The 18,886-nt window shown below is 40.4% G+C and overlaps 1 protein-coding gene across 2 annotated transcripts; it reads left to right on the forward strand.

Moving 5' to 3' along the window:
- Positions 1–1,246: 1,246 nt before the first annotated feature.
- c14h1orf159 (chromosome 14 C1orf159 homolog) lies at positions 1,247–11,544 on the forward strand. Of its 2 annotated transcripts, none has more exons than XM_061219807.1 (9): positions 1,247–1,329; positions 2,269–2,357; positions 4,009–4,096; positions 4,191–4,286; positions 4,608–4,655; positions 5,078–5,212; positions 7,562–7,587; positions 7,754–7,784; positions 9,410–11,544. In XM_061219807.1, the coding sequence occupies exons 2-9, from the start codon at positions 2,286–2,288 to the stop codon at positions 9,511–9,513; spliced, it is 600 nt and encodes a 199-aa protein (XP_061075791.1). In that variant the 5' UTR covers positions 1,247–1,329; positions 2,269–2,285; the 3' UTR covers positions 9,514–11,544. The 2 variants fall into 2 exon arrangements, with proteins under 2 accessions (XP_061075791.1, XP_061075792.1); XM_061219808.1 differs by lacking the exon at positions 1,247–1,329 and adding an exon at positions 1,450–1,807.
- The last annotated feature ends 7,342 nt before the right edge of the window (positions 11,545–18,886 follow it).

The following is an 18,886-nucleotide window of genomic DNA, read 5'->3' on the forward strand; positions in this document are numbered from 1 at the left end:
GAGAAGTGATACAGTTTTAACACCGAAGGTTGGTCACAAAAAATATTGATTTGATTCAGTTTGCTGAGCTATGCTAGCAAATTACTCAAATGTAATGTAACATGTAATGTATTCATCGAATTATTTTTGAAAGAATCTTATCTTATCTTATCAGAATGTTATACAGGTGCCTAATACTTTAGCACAGTACTGTATATATATATATATATATATATATATATATATATATATATATATATATATATATATATATATATTACAGCTCTTCCCCTATATATATATTTTTTTACAGAAATGTTACTAAGTTATATCTTGGTTTCAGCACAAAAATAAAAGCAAGTAACATAATTATTGATTTTGCCTTCTCTGTCGTGGCATTAATAGCCTATTACAATATTTTACAAATATATATATATATATTTTTTTTACATATTTCCTTTTTGTATTCGCTTATTGGTGGCTGTGACCGATTTATGCTTATATGCCATTAAAACACAGTAAAAGTCTTAAGACCTGGTAAAACATGTGGGATTGAATTTGAAAGCACTTGCTCTCTTTTCATTTATTTATTTATTTGTGTGTTCATGAAGGGTCTTTAATGTGTAAAACACCCTGTGTAGAAAAAAACAATCTAATGATGGTCGCCAAATCAAGTAGGCTATTACGTTAACTAAAGTACAATTAAATATTGTGACGTTAATGCATCCATAATTCCACAAGATCTTATAAAAGAATACATTAAGTTAACCATAAATTAAAGGACCAAAGAAAAATAAGTCTGCTCATATGTTTCTAGTCGGGCATATTACATTTGGCTCAATCTGAAGCGTAATGCAACAAAAGCCACTACAACGCCAAATCTGGTCCAAGTGGGTTCAACAAGTACTTTACTACAAGTAACACAAAACCATTAAAGAGCGATGTAGCAGTTTTCCACTTAAATGACGATTCCAAGTAGCCTTCAAGGCCACTGCAAACTAGTTAGCACACCAATCCTACCCAGTTTGTTTGCAAACAATTTTGATGAAAAAATACATTTAATCTGTATATGTTGCATTCAAAGTTTTGTTAAGCTAATATTGTTAGTACATTCATTTTTCACAAAGCGAAGTTAAAAGTTGACAAATAACCCATGTAATTTTATACGAAAATACGTACTTTGGCCGTAACCATACGGGGAGGAATAGCTGTGCTTTGCTTCTCGTACACACCCCCTTACAGTGGGGCTCAATGTATCCTAGCAACCGCGTAGGCCTGGCGTTTTTGTTGCAAATGTGCTGGTAGTCAACTGTTCGATGCCTGAAGTTCACTTCCTTATGGTTTTATAAGGTAGGGCGTGTGTGTCTTTGATTTACTAAACGTGATAACTATACACCGATCTATTGTTCTCTTGAGAAATGTCATTACCGGTTTTGTTGTTTAGAAATTAAAACCACAGTATTTCGTTTGTTTGACCTGCCGAGCTGGCTACGATTCGCACATTGGTCTAAGCTGTTGTGGTAACGTTGGCTAGCTACCGCTGCTGTATGTAGCTAGCCAGTGTACAAGCTAGCTAAGCTACGTTTTCACTCGTTGTTAGCTTGCTAGCTAATTAGCTTTTGATTGACGTTTAGATGGGCGTTAAGTTTTACACGATGTCGTTAATAAGCTTGACAGTTTGTTTATCAAGCTAATTATTAAGTTTATGTGTAACATTACCTGAAAATATGCACACCCTAAACATCGGACACGCTTTTTAACAAAACTCAGTTTTGCGTTCACTGTACTGTCAGCAAATGTTTTGTAATCAAAGAACGAATCAAAGCAGGTAATCTAACTCGTTACTTCTACTCGCTACCCTGCTAGCCAGCCAGCTAATTAGCTAGCCATTTCGCTATTCTTACCGGAACACACCGTAACCAGACTGTTGCCTTTGAACTTATAGTTTGTACACTAAGGTGATACATGTATGGAAGGATAGCAAGCTAACGTTAGTTAGCACATACTGTCAAACACTGCAACGTTGCCATCCTCACTCTATGCGTATTAGTGAGCTTACTATCTGTATTGCATTGGGAGGCCATATGTATGTTGGTTGAAAGAATGTTTCCACGCTACCCGTCTAGCTGAAATATTGAATACAAGGCAGGCTAGACATTGCCATTGTTATCCATGTTGGATACAGTTCCCTCAAGATGTTTAAAAAAAAAAACGTTTTCATACACCATTGTGAAGTATTCTAAATTACGTGCTATTCTGACAGTGTCACTACATGTTGATTACTCCTAGGGCTGGTTGGGGTGGTTATGGCTTTGTCATTCTTCATCATCTTCGCAGCAACAGTGCTTCAAGTTTTCTGTGAAACTTCAGAAATCAAGGTAACCAGTTTACTGTTTTTTGTTTTTTTTTTCAGTTTCTTTCTGAACAATATTTCCACATCACGCACATATTTTTAGTATTTCTATTGTCTTAATACTAGTTAGCTGGTTTTTTGACATTATTAAAACTTATTATTTTTGTTGTAATTTTTCGTTTTGGTTACAGTTGAGAGGAATAAATAGTTTCTTGTAATGATGGGACTGCACCAGCAGAGGGTTCACTCCTTCAGGTTTGCACTAGATTTATATGATTTCATATGAAGGCAAGGCGCTGGCCTTGTTTATAATAGGATTGCTATACGTTGTAAATACAGTGGCTGTCGTATACCCAGGTTTCTGCTCTTTATTTATAATCCCTTTCAAAGCAGTACATCCGACTGCAGTTCGGAGTATAGTTTTGTTGCTTTTATTTGGTTGCTGCTTATTAAAAACAGCATTCGAAGGCCACCTAGGCTATTTGTTCTTTTGCTACAATATATTTTTATCAAACTTTTTTGGTTAGAGTTGCCAATGCCAAATAATTCTACCTTTGGAAATGGGCACATTTCCAGGACTTGTTATTGGTGACCTCTTGCTGATATAAGGAGAAAGTCAGGGCAGTCTCGACCCTGATATTTAATCTCCTTAAATTGCATTAATTTTCTCTCACATGACAGACATCCCAGGACTGATTTGAGCTCACGCCAAGCGCTTAACAAGGATCTCCGTTTACTTTGAGGCACCACGGCGTGGTCTCTCCAGTTCAAGGCGGGGGAATTCCTGAAGAATGCAGCCCTGTGTGTTTTCACACAGAACAGAGGCCTTTATTGGTCTTGAGGGAAGGTTTTGGGCGTAAGCTCTGCGCAGTCGGGCGCATGTACGTGCTGCAGTCAGCTGCGCAGCTGTAGGACGGCGGGGCGGAGAGAAGCAGGGGCTGGAAACGCAGGTTTGGCAGGAGGAGAGCGCGCGCTTCTCTGCGCTGTCCCAAGTTGTGGGAGGATGGTGTAGCGATGAGAGGCCTAGCGTAGACACGTTCCAAATCTGGAAAATCTGGTGTGGCGAAGAATCGTTAGGATAAGGAGACAGGGCTAAAGCTGCATTGTTCAAGCAGGAGCGACCACATTCCCGCTTTCACCTGTGGTGAGGAATTTTAACACGGATGCTAAGAACAATAGTAGGCCGACCTGTTTCTGTAACGGCTGTGGATAGAGCCGGAAGGTTTCAACCCTAGCCCCCGCACTGGGTCTCAGTGAAAGTGCCATCATCATAGTAATTATTAAATTACATCCAGAATCATCTATTACTCTTACTCTCCATATATAAAGTGTGTCAGCTCTTTTGGTTCAAGGTGTGAACAGATTGTATATTGTACTCTCAGATAATGGTCTTGCATGCAGATCAATACTTGTATTAGACATCTCTGCAGTTAAATACCGGAAAGCCCATTGTGTAATTCAGGAAATCTTATCGTCTGACTGTCGATAAAATTTCCTACATCTTCCATTAAAGTCTTCCCTCTTTTGTGTGCATGTGTGCTTGTTTGTTTGTGTGTGTGTGTGTGTGTGTGTGTGTGTGCGCATGTGTGTGTGTGTTGGGCACCCACCCACCCGTGTGCGCATATCCGTGTGTGTGTGTGTGTGTGTGTGTGTGTGTGTGTGTGTGTGTGTCGCAGGCTCTGCTCCCAGGCCCCAGTGACTGCTGTGCAGAGAATGGCATGGTGGGGAATGGAACCTGTGTGAACAGCACCCAGTGTGAGCCAGGTATCCACAGCTTCTGCCTCAGCCATGTAAAAGTCCTCACCCGTGCTCCTCACCTGTCCTCTCCCGCTAACTTCCCGGGAACGTGTTCCTGCAGGGTGCTTCCTGCGCATCCTGGAGAACGACACGGCCGTCTGTATGCTCTGTGACACGCAGTTCCTGGACCCGGACAACGTCTCCAGCTGCACTTACAGTGAGTCTGCCCAGAGCAGCCCAGGCCTACTGTGACAAGAGCATGAAACCGGGACTAGGGCCCAGAAAGGGAACAGAAGCTTGTTGGTACACTGTTCATTTTCAGATGTGCTAATTCTCTAAAATTGTATGGCTTTGTCATTTTTGTGACAAAGACCATTGTCTGATTATAAAGGGGAAGTAGATTTGTTTCATTAGCAGGAAATACTAAGACATGCGTGTCTCCCCTTTCCTGTGGTTGCATTGATACAGAGAAAAAACAGTTACAGATGTTTATCTCTGTGACATGAGAGATGTTTATGTTGTTTCTCTGTTTCTGCAGTTCCAGTGAAGACTAATGTGACCTTTACTGCAGGAATGCCGAAAATCGGTGAGAGTTTACAGCCACATCCTATTAATGCCCTGCATGCTGTAGAATGAAATTATTTCTGTTGTTTAAGTATTGCAAATTAATCTACAACCCCTATATGTATTCAGTTACCGCCGATGCACAGCCTGGCAGCTGAGCAACTGAACAAGCTACCTTGGTATTGAGCAAGCTCTCAACTTTTGGGTGTAGTGAAGTCTTGAGCTATTATTGAATTGCTTGTATGTATTAAAATTGATACTGACAATGCATTGCCAGTATCAGGAATATGTGGTAATGGTTTAAAAACGGATACCATCTGTTTTGTAAATCACACATTAGGTGAAGCGCGTGCGGTGTGGGTGGGTGTGTGTGTGTGTGTGGGTATGTGCGGTGCGTGTGTGTGTCGCAGTAGGTAACTTTCCGCTTTGGCTGTTTGTGAGCAGGTGGTCCGGGCGTGGTCGCCTCCCTCCTGCTGGGAACGTTGTTGGTGAGCCTCTTCCTCATCCTGTCTGTCGCGTCCTTCTTCTACCTCAAACGCTCCCACCGTCTGCCCGGAATATTCTACAGACGGAACAAAGGTACAGCAGCGCCTTCCCTCTGTCACCCAGCCTCTCACAGAGGTTTCATTTAGCTGTGTTCGCCAGACCCCCTTACCCAGGGTAGACCATTTTACATGTCACTCATGTACTGTACTGAGCACAGCTTTTTAATGAAGCAGATTAGTATTGTGTCATGGAGACTGTATTTAATGCAGTCCTTAACAAAGGAGTTGGCACCAAGCAATTCACAGGAGAATTAAAGTAAAGAAAAGCAAGTCTTTGCTATTCTGACAGTGTCACTACATGTGTCATCTACAAGTCATTCTGGAGAGACTACCGTACATATTGTACTATGATGGAGAAATGTACAAGAAAGCAGTAGTATACAGTGGGAGCAATAATTATTTGATCCCTTGCTGATTTTGTAGGTTTGCCCACTTACAAAGAATGGAACTGTGTAGAATTTTATGCATAGGTACATTTTAACATTGAGAGACAGAATATCACAAAATAATCCACAATAACAACATCATATAAATTTTATTAATTTATTATCGTATTTTTGCATGAAATAAGTATTTGATCCCCTACCAATCAGCAATAATTCTGGCACCCACAGACCAGTTAGTTTTCTATTAAGAAGCACTCCTAATCTCAACTCACTACCCAAAACACCTGTGTCAACTCGTTACATCGTTATGTAGCTGTATAAAAGACACCTGTCCACACAATCAATCAGATTCCAACGTTTCCACCATGGCCAAGACAAAGGAGCTGTCTAAGGACATCAGGGACAAAATTGTAGACCTGCACAAGGCTGGGATGGGCTACAAGAAAATAAGCAAGCAGCTTGGTGAGAAGTTAACAACTGTTGGAGCAATTATTAGAAAATGGAAGAAACACAAAGTCACCCCCAATCTCCCTCGGTCTGGGGCTCCACGCAAGATCTCGCCTTGTGGGATATCAGTGATCATGAGAAAGGTCAGGGATTAGCCCAGTACTACACAGGAGGAGCTTGTTAATGACCTGAAGGCAGTTGGGACCACAGTCACGAAGAGAACCATCAGTAACACACTACACCGTGAAGGATTAAAATCCTGCTGCGTGCGCAAGGTTCCTCTGCTGAAGAAGGCACATGTACAGGCCCGTCTGAAGTTTGCCAAAAAACACCTGGATGATGCAGAGGAGGCTTGGGAGAAGGTGATGTGGTCAGATGAGACCAAAATAGAGCTATTTGGCATCAACTCGACTCGCCGTGTTTGGAGGAAGAGAAATGCTGAGTACAACCCCAAGAACACCATCCCCACTGTGAAGCATGGAGGTGGAAACCTTATACTTTGGGGGTGTTTCTCAGCTAAGGGGACAGGACGACTTCACCGTATCGAGGGGAGGATGAATGGGGCCATGTACCAGGAGATTTTGGGCGACAACCTCCTTCCCTCAGTGAGAGCACTGAAAATGGGTCTTCCAACATGACAATGACCCAAAACATACGGCCAAGGCAACAAAGGAGTGGCTCAAAAAGAAGCATATTAAGGACCTGGAGTGGCCTAGCCTAAATCCCATCGAAAATCTGTGGAGGGAGCTGAAGCTTCGAGTTGCCAAGCGACAGCCTCGGAATCTTAAGGATTTGAAGAGGATCTGCAAAGAGGAGTGGACCAAAATCCCTCCCAAGATCTGTGCAAACCTGGTGAAAAACTACAACAAACGTCTGACCTCTGTGCTTGCCAACAAAGGTTTCTCCACCAAGTATTAAATCCTATTGTTCTATGGATCAAATACTTATTTCATGTGAAAATATGATATTAAATTTATAAAATTTATATGATGTTGTTATTGTGGATTATTTTGTGATATTCTGTCTCTCAATGTTAAAATGTACCTATGACTAAAATTCTACACAGTTCCATTCTTTGTAAGTGGGCAAACCTACAAAATCAGCAAGGGATCAAATAATTATTGCTCCCACTGTATGTATACACAATGGGCAATGTTCACACAGAGGCCTCATATAAAAACATGGGGACTTTTGTTTATTTATTTTTTAGAGTGGTAAGGTGCAGATACATTTTTGTAGCCCTGTCTGAGGCAGAGTAGTTTAAAACAGGTTGTCCAATCCGGTGCAGGTGGAAAAGGTCTTCTTTTGACCTCATCTAAGGTTTTCCCTGAGCAGGCCAGAGGTGGCAGGGCTGAGGACAATGCATGAGGTAGATTGAGAGACTTTCAGAGAGAGCCAATTTCCCCGTGTCATTATGTACTGATGTCTGCTTTATTTAGCTGTGTTCTATCATGAAATCAAGAGACTTTTCTGAAATGTGTACACGGGTAAATATAATAATGTGTTTGTGTGTGTGTGTGTGTGTGTGTGTGTGTGTGTGTGTGTTACAGCCTTCATATTCCAGCCCAGCGAGACAGTAAGTTGTTTTTCATTCAGAGTGGTTAGTTACAGTACCTTCCTCGTCATATCTTGGTAACAGTAATGTAACTGTTTACACATTGTAATATCATCAGTTCTAATAGATGTTGGATTTGCTGTCCGCATGTGTGATTGATGATTTGTTTTTCTCATTCTCTCTCCAGGCTGTAATGATACCTACACCTACATCCTCAGGTAAAGAAGGATACTGAACTTTATTTTGGAGTGGCGGGGGTGTATACAGTATGTTGGGGGGCTGCTAAAAATGTCACTGTTAAGTGAAATTTTTTAGAGAATTGCATGCAACTTTGAATAATAATAATAACAATGGATATGAGTATTATGGATACCAAGGCTCCCTCTTCCGCTTCAAAACGTGTTTTTGAGAAGAAACATAGTTTGCCGCGAATGTTTCCAATTTTGATCACACGTCGGGTAGACAAAATGGCGACGTGTGACTTCCCTAAGTCGCATCCATTTGTATTAAAAATGCGATAGTGGCAAAGTAAATGAAGTGTTCACTTAAAAACGTTCAAAGGTATCGGTTTGCTGCAAACGAAGTTCACCGCGAACGTTTGCAATCTTGAACGCACGTCAGTTGGACAAAATGGCGAAGTGTGACAGTAGTAGGTTGCAGCAGAGGCAGGAGGGCGAAGGCTTTGTGTCGCCATGGGGACAGGGCTGGCATTGTCTCCCCCCGGGCAGGGAGCAGTCAGGCTGCCAGCTGCAGGGTAATGTAATACGCCTGAGAATGAAGCTCCACCAGGGAGGACGGAGAGCCTCAGCCAGTGGCCTCTCTGATGCAGCCCAGCCCAGCGCTGTGTCTGAAACAGCAGCTTCTCCCTCACTGCAACACAGGGGCTCGAATGCATGTGCTCTCTGTGAAGGAGCGCGTGTTTCTTCATTGGACATCCTGTGCCAAGCCCTTGCTGAAGCACCCTTAAGTCAGAATCAAACATTTCCAGGGTTTTATTATTTGATAGAACCACACCAGGTGCCCTTTGAACAGTTTAATTGCATTTTTGTCTGTCTTATGTACCTGGGCTCGTGTATTACTGAATAGAACATTTATAGGCCTTACTGGTTATTTGTATTTCTTTAACATCTTAAGTCCAATCAACTGTAGTATCAGACAAATATGAAATTCTGACATGTTATGTGGTCCTACATAAATCACCTACACAACCATTCTAAGAGAGATTTTTGGAGTGGGGATTGGAAGGTGTGGCTCTATATAGTTTATTGGGTGACATACTGCACTAGCACATTTTGGGTTTCTTATGTGGGGATATTGTGGTGGCAACAGACCGCACTGTGTGGATACATTAGCCATTGATTTCCCATGTTCAGTAATGACACACCCATCCATCAGCCAGGGACTGTTTACTTTTCAGATGGACTCACTGTTGGTGGAGTCGCTGTAAATGTGCAGTAAGGTCTACTTTATGTTGAGGAAAGCACAGAAGCTGTTTGAAATGGGAATGGCAAACTAGGTATCACCATTATACACAGCAAAAAAAAAAGTAAATTTTTACAAGCATTTTAATCTTGTATTTAGACTTAAAATCTTATTTCTATTACTTTTTTTTGCTAAATAAGAGCTTAAGATTACCAATGAAGTGGGACTGTTTTACAAATTTCAAGATTTTCCAATGGGGTAAGATATTTCACCTGTCAAGCTAAAAGTAACTTAAAAGAAGCTACTATTTTGTAATAAAGATAGAAAATGAGATTTGATCTTGTAATGGAACTTAAAAACACTTAAGTGTACTGACTTCCAGTGTGCCTCGCGCTCTGTGTCCGTCTGTCTCTGTCCGCAGCGAGAAAGACCAGGTACGTCAGAAGAGAGCGGCCGTCGGCGACGGCTGCATCCACCGCCGCCACCATCTCCACCGCGGCCGTCACCAAAGTCAGCAACGTGTGAGGGTCCGCAGAGGGGCATGCTGGGATACGGGGACCCCCGGGGACGTCCTCCTGCCTCGGGCACTGTTAGGGAAGCGTTAGCGTGTGTATTCCTCCTGCAGTCTGGCCTGTAGCGTCTGCCTGTGGATACGCTAGAGACTAGCATTCTGCTTCACACCTGAGACGTCAGCCAAGACCAGTGGTGGCTTTTCTCTTCTGATATAAACACGTACTCGGGTACAACTGATTATTTGATAAGAACTGACAGAGGGCTTGTAGCTCTGGAGGTGAATGCTTAATTCTTAAATGAGAAGAATACAAGAAAGTCCTCCTGGCCAATGTTCTTAAAATCTTGGGATGCCACTACTGAATTTGAGCACCTTCTAATGAGATTAATTTATTTTCAATGTATTTATTATTACTTTGTGTGGGTACATTGTGTGGGTTATTGTATGGAGCGTAAAACCAAAAAACTGAGCTTTCGGTCGATTTTGAAACATACAAATTTGTCAACCTATGACTAGGAATAGACTGCCAAATGTCATTCATGTATTCTGTGGTCGCTTCACGGTTGATTGGGGTCAAGCACACTGTAAAGTTTTGGATTTTAATACTTTCAGAGTTGGCTCATACCCATTGCACTGAACAGAGAAAAGAATCGAGAGGAAAATTGCAGCATTTTAATGAAAATATGCACTAATATTTAAAGACTTCATGAATGGCCGCAGCTTTTAAATGAGACCGTAGTTTGTAGTTAGCAATAGCCCTCCACTTGGTCAGCTTTTCCCTGAGAAGTGAAATGTCATTGCAATAGGTACATACAGATTAACACTTACTTAAATACAGCATTTCCCAGATCAAATTAGCAGCAACCCACAATTGGCCTTGTAACAGATCAATTTGGGAATTGAGAAAAATGAAGAATAGCAACTTTCGAATAAAAAAATTCCAACCAAATGCCATTGCACTCTAGCGTGGAGTGTAATATATTCTATGGGAAATTAGTAACCTTGGACACATAAGAGAGGGTGAAATTAAAAAACTCAATTCATGTGGAGACTGTAGACTCCATCTCATTTAGCACAGTCACCAGTTAATTTCCCAAATGTTTGTGTCAAAATATCCCAAGTAATAATTTTAACATTGATGAGCAACAAAACCAGTGGGGAAATCACCGTGTTGTCCTTGACTGCCAATAGTTCATTTATGAAATTGTGACCCACAGTGAATGTAAGTCTTATTGTGGATTTCCTCTACTTTTTCCAGCAAGTTTTATGAAATGTGTAATGTATGAAATGTGTAATGTATGAAATGTCTTTGAGGCGCACATTTTTTATTTCAACAAGCAGCTGTAATGCCATAAAATGTGCTCAATATCTCTATTTTGAGGAATCTCACTTTATCGTTGTAGACATGACTGGCGTGTACTGTAGTTGTTGCCAAATATATGAACATTTGTCATTTGTCTGAGGGGAAAACACACATATTGACTGCATTTGCAGTGCCAAGTGTCCTGGCTGGATGGATCCTGCATACCTTTTCTTTCTGAAAATTGTACAATTGAGTTGTAGCTACACAAGTATGGTGTTTCTTTTTTTTTTCATTTTGTAAATGTTGCGCAGTTATCCTAATGTTGTACTTGTTTTTGGTGTTGGGGTGAAGTTAGTGGGTGAGCAACCACTCTGTGAAGTTAGTGGGTGAGCAACCACTCTGTAGAATTGTGTGCCAATGGGCAAGTCCCAGAATATTTGTGAGCTGCATTATACTATTTGTATAGTTGAAAGGCCTAGTTTCTGAGGATGTTCAAGGTCGAACATGAAACAAAATAATACTTGTTCGCAAATTGGTCTTGTGTCATGTGCAGTATTTATTCAAAGCCCGTGATATAATGGCTGTTGTACAGCAATCACCTTAAACCTGTACATATTGTACTGTTTTTATACAGATGATGTGTGTATTTTCTGTTTTGTACCGACTGTATTTTCTATGTAATGATTCCAGATTTAAGTTGTATGGCTTAATATGATGAGAAAATAAAGCATCTTTCCCAAAACCTTTGTGACAAAAAAGCTTCTCCATTTCCTTTGTGTGTCTGTGCTGCTTGGACTCGTATTATACATGTGGGCACAAGCTTTGTCTAAATATTTGTTTAATGCTATTTCATTACACGTGAAGTCCCCCATTCTTTCATAAACAGGAAAGAAATGCTATTAAATTCCTAACAATTGGCATCAAAGCAAGGGATTGTGGGGAATAAAATATTATTTCCCCCCTAAGTTCACACAAAAAGGCCAAAACTACCAGAGCAGGTTTCTCAGGTTAGAGCAGTACACTCCTCCAGCATTCCAGAGCAGTGATGTCATCTGGCTTCAACTGAACAACTGAACCGACGCTAGTTTATTTGACACAAGTGCTGAGGGCCTTTTCTGAGAGACCGTTTGTTTTAAAACCAGTTGTGATAAAATGGCGGTTGGGCAACAGCTAGTAAAAGCTTGCCTTGGGGGCTGTGAGCCGATGGGAATGTGGAGACTACTGCGGCTTTGAGTCAGCCCTGTGTTGCAGTGTGGAAAATGTGCTCTTGTGGACGTTGACCTAACTAAGAGGTCATCGGTATCTGTAACGGGTTTTCCCAGCTCTGACGTGTCCCTGACAAGGTGTGACAAGGTGTGACAGACTGTTAAACTGATTAAATTTCGATCCTTGTTTCCATACTTCTGGCATCAGATTAACACAGATGGCCACCAAACACCAATATTTCTATGAATCTATAACCAAGATTAACTATTTATAAGTGAAGTCTTTGCTGTGTCATACATGTGTACTGAGGAGGTGGAGCTGGAAAAATATTCTTCCTTATTGCTTATTGTTCTGTAATACTTCTAGCATACCTTCTTTGCTAGTGCTCATGATTTAATCATATTCAAACATCAAAACTCAAACCAGAGATCTTTCTTCCATAAGAATATAGACATTAGTTGCTACCCTATTAACTATAGGAAATATAGGTGAATGTAATACCCACAGTATTTAGTATGGGAATTTGGGTGGTATATTTAAATGATTTCTGTTAATGCCAATCTCCAAACACCAGCGCCATATGTTGTAACTCAAACATTGAATAAAGTAAATCTGAATACCGTATCGACATTTTCAGGTCACAAATCACAGGCATAGTTATAAATCAACTCAATCTGGGCATGACCGCCACATTTCAGCAGTTTCGCTGAAGGGCTTGTGCTCCTCATTAAACAGTGCTCCGCCTTGAAGCTTAGTCAGGACTCACAATGACTTGGAGGAAACTGATTTGAAATTCTCCACTAGTCATCATGATGTTCTTACACTTTACGTATTAGTGTTGAAAACCAGTGAGAAAAAATAAACATAAATAAGGCCTTGTTCAATTAGAACATAAGAGAACATGATAAAACTCAAAGCTGTGTTCAAAACAAGCTCATATTAGTCATGCTGAGAAAGAAGTTAAATTGTAGTCACTCTTGGAAAACCATTTGATTGATTTACACCTAGCCTTGTGAGTTGTGGTCCTGTCAAAGCAACGGCTTCAATAAATCAAGTGGCAGAACAAAAAAAAACTGAAAGGATTGAAAATTAGAGTTTGGAGGTAAGGTCACTGTTGGGAGGTATGATCACAAGGACGGCCTGTAGCGTAGTGGTTAGGGTATATGACTGGGACACACAAGGTCGGTGGTTCTAATCCTGGTGTAGCCACAATAAGATCCGCACAGCCGTTGGGCCCTTGAGCAAGGCCCTTAACCCTGCATTGCTCCAGGGGAGGATGTCTCCTGCTAATCAACTGTATGTCACTCTGGATAAGAGCGTCTGCCAAATGCTAATAATGTAATGTAATGTAATGTAAAGTGGCTTATAGCGTGGTCTGAAATACACACACTAAATACACTTTAGAGCACTAATCTTTCCTGGTCATGGAGAGCTGCAATTAAAGCAGTCGATTACACAGTGAACTTACCTCACCTGATGTCTTCAGTTTGAATTGCTTGCCGATTAAGGTGAAAAGAAAAAGCATCAGAGCCTGTGGTACTCCAGGACCAGGAATGAAGACCACGGCTTTAGAGTAACATTCACTCTAGTCACATTAAACACTGTACCCGTTATATGCACATTAGTTGCCGTGCACAAGCACTTGTTTTTTTCATTTTTACATTTTATTCTACACATATCTCAGGCTGGCTTTGAGACCATGGTATCTTCTGGTCTTTAGTGTCCTTAAGAACCCAGTGTTACCCTTGTTGATTAACACCTAGCCTGGCGAGTTGTCCTGTCGAGGCAATGGCTTCAATAAATCAAGTGACAGAACAAAAAAAAAAGAAAAAAGAAAACAGCAGCAGACCCTCGTGCCAGAGTTGAATCTGGTGTAGGATTAACTTTCAGCATTGTCACACTAAGCCAAGTGAGCAGCTGACAGTCAGGCTGTTAAGGCCTGTGGCTGATCATCCACAGGTGAGCCAAGTCAAACTAACTCTAATCTAACAAGGATATGGCTCCTCTCACCAGTCCCAGACTTTGGGAAAATCACTGGCTTCACGATAAACTGCCAACAATTGTGAGACAATCATTGCCGGTCTATGTGGCGACATTGCAACATTCTATTCTCTATTCGGCTGTTTATGCACCAGTAGTCTGAAAAAGGTTGCTTACAGAAAGCAGGTCACAGACCTTTGGAAAGTGGGTTTGTATTTCCCCTCAGCTCATGAATTAGACTTTATTGTGCTGACTAGGGGGAAATATGTTTTTTGGTTTCACAAAATACATACATTAAAAACATAAACAATAGCCACTCACATTTGAATCCCATATACTGTATGTATATATATATATATATATATATATATATATATATATATATATATATATGAAGAGTGAGGGCCATCTTTTGTTCATAACAACCTTGTATAGGGTTGAATGGAGAATGCAGTATGCCTGTATAAAAGACAATTATATGATATGATGAAATGGCCACAGGAGAATATGATATAATGATATGGCCACATGAGAAGGATATTGTTATGTGAAAAGAGAGAGGATGCTGCTGTCTTGTAAGAGGACAGGGGCACATACTGTACCGTACTGTGCTCATTTTGAACTCGCTCACACAGCCCACAAAGTGTGGGAGTAGTCAGGGAGGACTACAGCACAAGGACTGCTTGCCTTTGAATTAATATATTTAATATACTGTTTCTTTCCAGTTTTAGTAATATTCAAACTGCACCATACATGACTGTATTTTTGCTCATTGCAGTGTAGAAGTCTCTAATGCTGCAATGTGTCAGGTCCCTTTTCTTTTGGAAGTAGGTAATATAACGGCTAGCCAATCCAGCAGAATTCACAATAAAAGCCTGTAAACATTATGTAGCTGTTTGCCTCGTGACACTAATTAATGTGTAACCAGGAAGATTGGATAAAAGTAAAAATCTGTACAAACATAACTAGGCCTATTTACTGTAATCCCAGAATCCTGAACTGTCCGATCTGAACACCTTGTACTGTAACAGTTTATGTTCTAGGATATTGTCAGTTCTCACATATGCTTATTCAGAAACATTAGTTAAACATAGCCTAGCGTAGATGCCGTTTCATATTATGTGCGTTATAATTTTCAAATGTTCAATGTTCACATTGAAAAACAATTATTTTCTACTGTAAAATTTGTAACACATTTATTGGTAATAAATATGTAATTTGGTTGAATAAAATCATCCATGCATGTTCATGTACTGATTGATGGTGGCTGCCGTGCTTTCTTTGAGTCATGTCGGTTTTATGTACAAACAAATATATAAACCCGCTTCCCCGTTTTAAACAAATGTGCTTGTAGGATGTGAGCCACATAAACAAACGGACATTTCAATCCGGGTAGGATGCTAGGCATGATAATAACAACAAACCAATGTGGCAAATATTTAGCATAATTTGGGGAATTCAAGTTCCCTGCCATTTCCGCTTTCTGGGTCTGGATAGTGCAAGCTTTTGTTGGGTGGGCTTTCACAGTATGTGGGCATGATGAAGTCACCCAGAACTGTGAAAAGACTTTCGCTGAAACGTACATTGTTGTACACTCTGCCAGGGGAGTGGAGGAGGGCGGAGATGAAGCTGTTCTGTTTGTCTACTTCAATAATGGGACAGGGGAGGGAGTCCACAAATATCGGTTTCCAAGGCATCAGTAACTTCCTTCTTTTGAACTGTCATACTGGAGACAGAACACAAGCAAAAGTTGTGTAATAGTAACAGTAATAATAGTATAATATAGTATATCATAGAGTATATAGTAGAGCTGTTTCCCAATTTGTACAGTAGGAGATGTACAGCATTATTTTAAAGTATTTTACTCACCAAACAGATGATGCACGGTACTTACCTCGTATCAAGAATGAGCATGGAACATGTTCATTTTACATACATCTATACACAGAGCAAATTTGGTCAGGGAACTCCAATAGTCGGCTTCAGTAATCACATACACACGCACTCATAGCCTGACATACACACACACACACACACACACACACACACATAGTCTAATCAACTAATCACATTCACAGTACTTATACTCATCTAATCACATGCACACACCATCCTGGAGCGCTCTTCTTAAACCAACAGTCAGACCATCCCTATGCAGCTTGGTTCCTCTGCTGCCTGTTTGCTCGCTTGCTCGCTTGCTTCTGCACAACTTACGCTTACCCTCCACCACCCAGCTACTACCTGTTGTTTAGCTCTGCTTCTAGGTACTGGAGGGTTTCCGGTAGCCCTCCTGTTCCGTAGGGGAGACGTATCATGCTCCCTGTTAGATAGTACACGCTGGTGCTCCAAACCTTAAAAATCTTTAATTACCTATTCATAAAAATTCCAATCAAATTGCGAGTTTTTTTGTTTCAATTATCTGTACATTTTCTTGTCAGAATATAAAATATAAAAGACTCATTTATATGGCAGCTTTGAAGTAACCTTACATTGTGTTGTGTTAATCTGTTGTGTAAGCCTGCCAGGTCTGCACTGATGTGTTGTGACAGTAGGCCCTTATTCTTTCCGTGATTGAAGCATACTGGTTATAATGCACATTAACAACAGATTCTACATGTGATCTTGAAATGTGCAAATTAACACGTCAAAGGTTTTCTGTGTTGCATGGGCCAAACAACTGAATCAGACACAAAATGGCAGTCAGACTAGTTAAACCACCTCCTTTGAGGTGTTAACTGGCTAAATCTGCTCTGTTGAAATCCAACCTGACTCATTTATTAGGCAACAAAAGAAAACTAGAACACATTAGCACTTGTTACCTAGAAACTCTGTCTCCCCCAGACCAATGAAAAAAAAAAGAAAAAAGGAAAACTTCCAAAAACATAGTTGCGCTATGCTATAGTGTCCATTCACCCATCTGAGCTTTGAGAACCACACTGTCAAAATGATGGCATAAATATGGAAATATCCAACACAATACACAAGAACCTGCCCATTTCATTGAACAATTGCACAGCCAGGTATGAAATATGTTTTTCAGTTCCTCATTATACACTCCTGTACCTTTTCAGACTTCTTTCCACATGCCTCATGCTCATGTTTATAGCCAATCAACCAAGTCAGCACATCCTAGAACAGATGGGAGTAACAGAAAATCCACCACAATTAGTCATTGCCTAAATCTGCAGCACTACAGCACATTAAATGTCTTAGAAAAACACCAGTATCCATTATATCCTGATTGTGTGCATCCAAACACTATAGTTGCACACTCACAAAAATGTACATATTTACAGCTATTATCTCACAAAACAACATTGTGCAGCTGTACAATTATAGAACATATAATACACATATAAAATACAAAACAATTGCACAATATTGCATTGGTCACAATCTCTTTTTGCAGAAGGAACCAGTTGATTCTAACCTGCCAGTGCCCACAATTATGAAAGAAAATATAAATATGCCAGAAATTAAAAGTCCTCAATCACCAGATCTTGCACTAATAATGGTAGTAACCAACTATAGAATATACTCTTATGGGTTACCTGACTACAACACAGAGGAGGACAATATAGATTAAGACAATATGGACTGACTGATTAACAGGGCAGATGGATTTACAATATATCTTACAGCAAATCTTATCTTAGATATGTAATTCCACCAAGGAACAGAAATGAACATAAATAGTTTCACAGAATGTTTTAAGCAACTTCCTTGTTCCACTATTGTACTGTACTTACTGTATATTTTTTAGGTATGCTTTTGACATTTGCTTGCAAGGGATTGGATAAGTAAAATTGTTGAACTGATCCACTGAAGCTGGTCAGCCAATTTAAGTACTTCTGGGCAATCTCCAGAATGTTTTCAATATCAAATAAAGACATGTCATTGGATAGTGCACATGAACATGACCTCAAAAACAAAACCCAAAAACATTTATTCTACTACTTCAGAAAGTTTTCACTGTCCACTGACTAAATCTAATTTTGTTGTGCTGCAAAGTCAAATTAAAATATATTTTGGAAGGGATTTTTTATGACGTAACAATCTCAAAAGTGAAGGGGTATTTAATGCTAATAATTTGTCATTTGTGAAGCTTTAATCCAAAGCGACTGACAGACAGATCACAATACCCCCTGATGCAATGCAGGGTTAAGGGCCTTCTTCAGGAGTCCTACAGCTGTGTGGATCTTATTGTGGCTACACCGCAGCTTGAACCACCAACCTTCCAGTCATGTCCCTTAGCCACTACGCTACAGGCTGCCCCATTTTAATGCATTAAGGTGAAATAGTGTAAAACGGTAAAATGTATGGTGTGTTAATACTTCCTGAAGGCACTGTATACGGCCCAGTGATAGTGTCATTTCAGTCATTAGAGCACCATTCTATATTCACCAGCTTGGTTGTGCTATCCACCACTCTGCATGAGTCTCTCAGGTCCGAGAGGAAACGGGCACTCTGTGACAAAACCTGTGCAAACGGCACAAACAGAGGGTGGAGCGTAGCTGCAAACGTGACTGCTCCTCAGCCAACTGATAATGTCGGAAAACATTACTTTGACCTGTCTTACCACAGAAAATAATAGCAGACCCTTGTAAAAGTCCCAGTATCTCTGCCAAAATCCCGTTGTCTACCCCAGTTGCCTGTGACCCAGATATACCTTACATTTCGATACTATGCCCCTATTGGTAGACTTCAAAACTTCTCTGAATCTTAAAAAAACTAATAATCTGTTATAATCAATTCAGCACATTAAGTTATTATCTGACTGTAATCAAGACTTAGTTTGTCTGGTTATTTCATCTCAGAGTTGAAAAATAAAGCATTTTACCTTTAGGAAGCTGTATTCCACCAATTTTCACCTTGTTCGTGCAACTACAGTTGAACCC

Source organism: Conger conger, chromosome 14, assembly GCF_963514075.1.
Source record: "Conger conger chromosome 14, fConCon1.1, whole genome shotgun sequence".
Classification (NCBI taxonomy): domain Eukaryota; kingdom Metazoa; phylum Chordata; class Actinopteri; order Anguilliformes; family Congridae; genus Conger; species Conger conger.